Source organism: Chelonus insularis, unplaced genomic scaffold (assembly GCF_013357705.1).
Source record: "Chelonus insularis isolate UGA/USDA-ARS -01 unplaced genomic scaffold, ASM1335770v1 contig_110_pilon, whole genome shotgun sequence".
Lineage (NCBI taxonomy): Eukaryota > Metazoa > Arthropoda > Insecta > Hymenoptera > Braconidae > Chelonus > Chelonus insularis.
The window spans coordinates 37,571-46,760 of NW_023276351.1; the positions used below are offsets into that span (position 1 = coordinate 37,571).

Sequence of the window (9,190 nt, forward strand, 5' to 3'; positions counted from 1 at the left end):
ATTTGATATAAAAAAATATATCTTGAAGATTATATATAAAATATTTTTGATGATTTAATAATGGATTAATATTATTTTTCCTAAGCCTGAAGTGAAATCATAATAAGGAAACTTTGGATAAGTAATTTTTTGATATAATTTTTATTAATTAAGTAATTAAAAATACTGCTAATGGTAAGTTTATGAATAGTTGAAAATAATATAACTATATTTAGTTATTTATTGGAGTTTAGTAGCTTGATGACGAATTATTTTTGTAGCATTTAAGACATTTCAACTCAGTATTAACATAAAAATGTTTTTTTTTTCTTCAATGTTATGCTGACAATGTTTTAGAAAATGAGCAATGTAAGGTAAGTCCACTTATTATTAGTACAGTAATTTTATCAATTAGCTCTTATTTTATATTATTTTTGTAAGTTTTCTATGTAGTGGAAATTTTACAATGAATTTAGTGTCAATAGTATAAGTATCTATCTATATAATTTATTATTAAATCTATATAAATATGGCAACTACTAAAAAACGGTAAAACTTTGATTTATAAAATAAAATTTCAAAAAATGTAAACATTCTTAACTATTACAACTATACGTGACATAAACTAGATATATGGGTACAGTTGATAATTATAGTCGTTTATAATTGTAATTCAATCAATATATAAAATCTTATACTATTTTAATTTATCAAGAATGATCACTTTCCATAGATTTATCTATTACTCGAGTGAAAAAGTGACAAAAAAATTCTCATCAACCAATGCAATGTAAACTGAGGACAATCAATGAATGCATATTGATTTCCAACCTCAGACGAATTCTGTACTATTTGTTCAGGGCCGGAACGCATAGTAATAACATAAAGCTATTTAATGATAGGGTCTGACATTATCATAATCATAAATTAATTAAATTATTTACTTTCCTTCTAATTTAAAACTAAAAATCAAATTTCAAAAAACATATTCACAAGGAATACATAAAAAATAAAATATTAACATACATAACAATCAATCATAATTTGTTTATTTTAATTGGAAATTTAATAACATCGTGAAAAAATACAAATAAATAGAGACAATTAGTTCAATCATAAATTACCGCCATGAGGATTATAGTTCATCATTCAGCCGTAAGAGGTCAGAAATGACGCAGTCGCGAAATTATTTGTATATGATTGGCTACTTCGAAGGCAGTTCCAGACATGTGTTTAATTTCCCGCCTCGATGGTTGTTGTTATATATGAAGAAAGTGGGGATACACGCCAGTGCAGTGTTTGACCAAAGAGCGTAGGGCCTAAGCTACAATCGAACCGGCATTGGGTTGGTTAGCTGTGTGTACGGTGGTGGCTCTGTTCGACTGGTGTGACCGATACATCGTACAGTCCGTCATATTCCCGGTTTGAAAGCAAGATTGTGACTAGTTGTTGCGACGCAGGAAGGTGCAGTAATCAGTGTTACGGGTGTCAAGAAAGTTAGCCGGCCATGGAAAAACGAATAGAGCTTGAGAAACGTGGAAGAAATCCTGCTGAAGTAAGGAAAAATAATTATTATCATGTGCTTTATTCAAAGTCGTGTGTATCGCGGGTGTGCGTGTTCTCTCTTTCTCTTTCTTCTCTTACGTCGTTCTCTGTTTTGAGTGAGTTTAGAAAAGCTACGTGTAAGATACTTGGTGTAATTATTTGTCTACCGTAGACAAATCATTATAAGCAACAATCTTGATAGTTTATTATCTTTTAATTATGAAAGTATTGTGTAGTCTCAAGTTACACAAATTTCCTAGGCGCGAAACCGCGTGGCTTTATAAATTGTAATGGACAGCCGCGTTCGAAGTGCCGACACGAGAGAAGCTACGACACAGTAGGCATGGCGCGATACGCTGTAGAATATCTCACACATTTCATTGCCACAATAGGCATGTACATCTGCGATGCATTTTTGTTTTCATTCATTAATTCCATTGTGCTTTGTACGTTTGATTTTTTTTCTCATTTTTTAAAACACTCATTCCATTATATGTGTCATTATTTCACTTTCATCTTTCAAACAGTTACAAAAATTTGTAACGCCATCACTAAATATTTCTTATCTTTAGTTCTTATCGTTTAAAAATAAAACTTTTTTATTCTATAGTTTACCACGCGGCTTTTCTGAAAATGTGAAATATCCTTTACTTTGCTTGATCGTTCGACAATGTTATTGCGGTGTTGCAACAGCAGGTACTAACAACCGTTCACATAAGTTGATTATCGTTAGCTTATACTAGTATATTATTAGTATGTCTTAACTCATTGACTTTTTCCAGATTTACTTCTGACCCACAGGATATATTTTTTATCAATTTATTTATTACTGTTTTAATTAATTGAAAATTTATTAAATTTTAAAAAGCCTACTAAATCAAAAATAATTGACATACAATATCTAATAAATTGGATGTTAAATATGAATTGCATCGTAACATGCATGTTTTGAGTTGATCATAACAATTAATATTAAATTATTTATTAAACATTATTTAATCAATTTTGTAAATTCGTAATTTTTTAAATAATCATTTGAGTGCAGAAATATTGTAACGGTATCTTGATGCTAGTAAAGTGTACTAAAAAATTTAAAGCTTTATGACGCGAAGCTAATTATTCTCACATAAGTGATATGTAGTCCTAGAAGAAACTAGGTCACCAAAATTCACTTCTTCGATACGGAAAAAAGTAAAAAAAGAAGTCAATTTTGGTAATTTTGTTACATAAAATTTCTCATAGTTATAAATTTAGCCAGTTCTTTGATTGGAGTTGTCTCATACTAAAGAGCTCATGACAAAACTGTAAATTAGCCAGTCTTTCATTTTTAGATTAAAAACAACGCTACAATTCAATTCTTTCTAACAATAATTTGTTTTGAATTAGTTATTACCAATTGTATTAAAACATGCTCATAAAACTAAATTAAAACCAAAAATTTTACCCGATAAAATTTGTCATTCTTATTCATTTAAAATAGGTTGTAGACAAAATACTTGTAAATTTTTTTATTGCTCCGAAAATTCTCAAAAGAGAAATAATTTATCAAGTAAAGAATTTGTTTGTTTGTTTTCATTATCAATTACTAGTTGACATTTAATTTATCGAAATTCTTTTAATAATTTTTTAAATAATGTCTGTATGATAGATGAATGAAAAAAACAGTTTAAACTAATTGGCTACAAGAAAAAAAATAATTATAATAATGATACAATGTTGAAAAATACATACGGATACCTTTTGAGCATAGTGATAACTTGAGGGTTAAAATTATTTTCATTATATCATTGTTAGGCAGTTTGATATAATGAAAATTAAATATAAATATATCGAATCGAAATCAATAGCGGAGTAGTGAATTTGATTTTTTACTATACGTATTTGATAGATGATCTTTGTAATGTTTTACGAATTATAAGAAAAATTATTTATGTTATAATTTATATATTTTATAATTGTTATAAATAAATTGCAAACATTTCGATAGTTGTAACTGTTTTTATATTTTATCAGCCGCGTCGTGAGCTGATCAACATGTCCGTACTTTGAAAATACGGAAAAATTTACTAATTTAGTGTATTAAAACTACAACAATTATTGAATAATACTCTTGCATATTCATACATAGCACTTATGCATTCAATTCGTAGAAGTAAATTGAAGATATTTAATAATTGAAAAAAAAATAAAATTTAGAGTATTCCAGTCGTATGCCCCTCAAATTTGTTCGCCATATTGGACGAGTCCATTTTGTTGCCAAGTGCTAGAAAATCTGTATCGACTCTGTTTTTATTTCATTAGTCCACAAAAAGTGATAAATTTATTTAATATTATTGATTTAATTATTTACAGAGTGTTTTCATACATTTAATATGATTATTTCAATATTTTTATTTCAACAAACTTGTGTAGGCGTACAATAACATAGTTGGTGCGAAAACAGTCATCATGTCAGTAGCGTAACAAGAACATGTTTTTGGGTTCTTTGTCCATTAAGATGTCGCGCCATTATTATTTATCTATTAAATAGTTTATCGTCATATCTAATTTGCATTAAAATGAAGTTTTATATATTAATAATAATGCTACTAATGATTAAAGGTAAATAGAATAATAGCAGATGATATATATTGTCATCCATTTTTAAGGAAATACATAATTATTACCCAAAGCCTATAAAAGAAACTATTCTATGATTACTATTATGTAATAAATCACAAAAATATTAGATGTTCGAAAAAAAATCTGAGACCTGCATTGCGCATTTCTATAAAATAGATATTTCGGAGAAGAATCAGCATTGATCTATCTCCATGTAACATAAATCTTAGTTCTATTCACATTCAAATAGAATTAGATATTGATGTTAATGATGCGACTTGGGCCGAATATGAATTGACCTATCGGTTTAGTTGAAACGACTGAAAAAATTTATATCAAAAGCTAGCTACAAAGTAGATAGATAAATAATTAAAAATCCGGAAAAAACAAAAACAAAGGAATTATACTTTGCTTAAAAAAATCAAGTGATTTTTAATTCTTAAAAATATAAATATTTAATCTTTTCACTACTTTATTTGATGTAGAATTATAAAATGATAATTTTTTGTTACCTTTAATCTCTTTTCTTGTTAGTATAGAAATATATTTCTTATTATACGCAACATTTGATGAAAAAATTTTTTGATTTCAGATTACAGAATTTGTACTGGACAATTGTCGGAGTACAAATATTGTAGGCCTCACAGATGAATTTGTCGCTTTAAAGTCTTTAAGTTTAATTAACGTAGGACTCACAAGTTTAAAAGGCTTTCCTGTTTTACCCAATCTTCGAAAGGTAATTTTTTTATTCTTAGGAATAATTTTAATAATTTCTTTACTCTTTACAAAGTATTTATTTACAATGAAATCTTTCGAAACCATAGTTGAATATATGTGTATTTTATTATTTTCAGTTGGAATTAAGTGACAACCGAATTTCTGGAGGTTTAAATCTTCTTCTCACAAGCCCAAAGTTAACTTACCTTAACCTTAGTGGAAACAAAATTAAAGATCTTGAAACATTACAACCATTAGTAAGAATTATACAATTAAATATTTATATTCTTCAATCAATTTAAGGAAATAATAAAACACGAAATACATTTTTTTAGAAAGAATTTCAAAATCTACAAAACTTGGATTTATTTAACAATGAAGCTACAAATATGGATAATTATAGAGAAAAGGTGTTTAGTCTCATCCCTAGTTTAAGATATCTTGATGGGTAAATATTAAATATCTTTGAAGAGCGAGACTTACATAATCTGACTTTATTATTAATTATAATTATTACAGATTTGATATAGAAGATTGCGAGGTAGATGACAGTGAAGCCAATGAAGAAGGTAGTGAAGATGACGAGGTAAATGGTAATGACGATGGAGAAGGTGAAGCTAATGAAGATGACAGCGAAGATGAAAGTGAAGAAATGACAGACGATGAAGATAAGGACATTCGCGATGAACTTGTACAAAATTATAATTATTTACAAGCAACTATACTGATTATCAATAATTAAAAACTTAAACCTTCTTGATAACAATTTGACATTGTTATGTTTTAGAATGAGAGTAGTGATGATGATGATGACGGAAATGGAGAAGATGAGGAAGATGATCATGACGACGATGATGAAGATAGTCATGATGGACTTTCTGATCAAGCAGATGGAAGCGCCCTTGAAGGTATGTAAAAATACTTGTCTTATTAAATCAAATAACTAGCATAACGAAAATATCCGAAATTAAATACTAAGATTTTTTATTGCATTTTTTAGAATTAACATTACATTTTTAGATAATTAAAAAAAAAGTTAAGAAAATTGTGCATGTGAATATTGTAAACTTATGCAAATAGTTTTGTTTGTAATTACTTTGAAAATAGCAAAAATAACGTTAAAAGTCTACGAAAAATAAGTGAATAATAAAATGAATGATACATTATTTTTTTAAAAGCAATTTAGAATGATTTGAGTATAAAGTATTTTGAACATGATATTCACGTCGACTTGACTAATGAATCATAACAAATACGATAGTAAACTAAGTAAATAAGATAATCTTATACTGCTAAATTTTAAATGAGCCTCAATATATTAAATTCTATGATATTTGAAAGCAACCCAAAAATTAAGTTTTAGATAAACAATTCTCTTTTGATCAATTAAAAATTAATTTTAAAAAAACACCATCAACTAATAATGATAAATTTTTATTATAGATGCATCACCTGTGCGAGGTAAAAAAAGAAAACACGAAGATGGAGGAGAACCAGGGAACTAGAATTTAAATAAAAGATTTGATATTAAATAAGTGTAAAATTGATTAAATATTAAGAATAATTGCGCCGCCAAGAAAGAACAGCTGGGAATCAAACATATGACCGACCAACGACAGACTTCTAGTTAGTGGTATTGAGTAGGAGCACTAATCATTGACTGAAAGTTGCCTGGAACAAATTTAATAATAAAATAAACAAGGAAAGACAGTAATAATAATACAAAAGGAAAAATTGAAAAAGTAAGATAAATGGGCCGTATTCCAGCAAGACCCAACACGTTTAAGTTACATAACGATATTTTATATAGAGTATATAGCTAGATAATTAGAGACATTGCATAGTCAAGTGGGAGATTGGATAATGAATGTTTGTATTAAAATAAAGAAGATATCGAGATTTAACCCTCGAAGGAGCGTATTTGTCTGTTAGCTCCAATCGACCAAAGTCTGGTCGTGCTGGAATTCAGCCATCTTTAATCCGTAATAAGGTTACATAAGTTACATTTTAAATACATTAATATTGTACCATGAATAAATATAAAATAAATCAGAATCAATTTTTGTACAGGTTTATGAAATACATGGTTGGAGGTGCACTGTGCGACTGTAATTTTTGGGACAGAAAGTGTATAAAAAAACGTAAAATTAATCAAATTTACATGATAATAAGTAATGCAATCGATTAAATGTCCAATTTTGTATGTATGGTGACTGATCAGTAATTGAATTTTTTGTTTGATTGTATCGCAAAATTACGTTGATTCTTGACACGAAATTTTCTTTACAACAAATGCTCAATCATTTTTTCGTTTCTTGTTGAATTGAAAATACGGTTGACACTCTTATTTTATTTATAGAATTCTTTCTTATACAACAAAATTTACTATAAAAATCAAATTAGATTCAAGATAGAAATAAGAGTTTCAATGATAAAATTGTTACAGACCACTATGTGCGCCTACCAAAGCGACATTGAAATTATTATTATTGCTACTACTTTTATTATTATTAATTATTATAAATATTATTATTATTACTATTTTCATTGTAACTGTTACTATAATTATAGTTATTAATATTATTATTTTTAAAATAGTTATAAAAATATAATCACGTCTTTGCCATTTTAAAATGAATATAAAAAAATTATGATATTTTAACACAAAAGTAATATTTGATGTTGATCCTTGTGAAAACATCTGAAATTTAAAATTAAGCGTCAAAATTTCTGTCCCAAAACATCTTTATGTACTGACCTACTGCTAATGTATGCGATGTGAACATAACTTGTAACCATTCACATTAATATGGTCATGAAGAGAAAATATATTTCTAAAACAAAACAAGAATCAATTTTGACAATTGCATTAGTGGATTTATAAATCAATCGGCGCAAAAAAATATTGTCAGAGATTAGTCGACTTATTTAAGAAAGGAAAAAGACTGTGACCAATTGACGGAACTGACTAAAATTGACTACCTGACTGTAAGGATGGATGAAGCGTGAAAAAAGGTGAGAATGTAAGAGAAAATGAATTTTATAAATAAATGAAAATTTAACATAAAAAAACGGTAGATGCCAGGACCTGGTGCGCCCTTGTTGCCAGATTGGTTATTGCCTTATCCAAATTTTTCAAGACTTTGAAAGCATATTTATCTTAGGTAACATAAAATCGACATGTACAGGTCCAAAATTTGTAAATTCCTATTAAATGTAATTACAGTCCGTGCGCAAACTAATGCAATAGAATATTAACGTTAAACAAATGATTTATTGTTGCGCACATTCTGTGATACATAGCACCGATATTCATTGTACTTTTTTTAATTTATTATCAATTGTGTAATGCTATTTTGTTTCTCCAGAATATTAACAGCTAATATCTGTCGGTTCTGGTGTTAAGTAGATTTTTACCATGAAATTTGTTTTTCGAGCAATCCTTATCAAAAAAGAAAAAAATTCAAAATAATTTATTAATAAAACCACTTATAAATCTATCTTTGTTGTGGTTAATTGTATTTATTTGTTCATACCCACTACTTATTTACAATTATATTTTTTTGTAGATGTATCACCTGAATTTTACATATTAACAGTTAATAAATGGAATTATATTTACATAAGAAGATCATAAATAATGGTTATAAGTATAGAATGTTATTATTTTATTAGTGCTAGTACATGTTATGAATTTTTTTTACTTTTTATATTTCATTGAGATCTGAGGTATTTGGTAATTATGTCGGCACGGAATAGATCTGTTTATAAAAAACTTGTATCAATATTTTAATAACAAAGTTGCTATTATATGTGCATATTCAAGATTTTTTTATTTTAATTACTACGACAAATAATTAATTCTAATTTCAAAATATTTACTTATGTAATTGATGATAGCGTAATTAATTTTTAGTTATTCAAATAATAATAATAGTATTTTGTAAATAATTAACGTTAGTAATTTTCATAAGAAAAATATTATTGTACAATATTAGAAATACATTTTTACTAGTTTTTCCAATATTTATTATTGGTGAAATCATATATGATAATTTTCCAATAAGTTATTGTTTGAGACTAAAAAAGTGTTTTTTATAACTAATTTGTACAAAATACTAAAAAAAAAGAAGGCAATTGTATAAAAGAATTTTCATTTTTATCCTTAAAAAATAAAGAAAAATGAAATTTTTGTTGACTAAAATGATATTTTATATTTATAAAAATAAATTACGTTTTTTAAGACGTAAATTGCAATAAGTTTATACTTATTTCAAAGAAAAAATTCCATTTAAAATTTTTGTGCGAGTTTTTTAGAATTGCTACTACTTCGCCTAGCGGCAATGAT

General features: G+C 26.9%; 1 protein-coding gene across 2 annotated transcripts; it reads left to right on the top strand.

The window, feature by feature from the left end:
• The first annotated feature begins 1,291 nt into the window (after positions 1–1,291).
• On the top strand, positions 1,292–8,342 carry Mapmodulin (acidic leucine-rich nuclear phosphoprotein 32 mapmodulin). Of its 2 annotated transcripts, XR_004690310.1 has the most exons (8): positions 1,292–1,534; positions 4,718–4,861; positions 4,980–5,099; positions 5,178–5,290; positions 5,362–5,533; positions 5,630–5,750; positions 6,286–6,832; positions 6,913–8,342. XR_004690310.1 is itself a non-coding variant. In XM_035083449.1 (7 exons), the coding sequence occupies exons 1-7, from the start codon at positions 1,487–1,489 to the stop codon at positions 6,345–6,347; spliced, it is 780 nt and encodes a 259-aa protein (XP_034939340.1). In that variant the 5' UTR covers positions 1,292–1,486; the 3' UTR covers positions 6,348–8,342. The 2 variants fall into 2 exon arrangements, 1 of the variants encoding a protein (XP_034939340.1); XM_035083449.1 differs by having other exon boundaries at positions 6,286–8,342.
• The last annotated feature ends 848 nt before the right edge of the window (positions 8,343–9,190 follow it).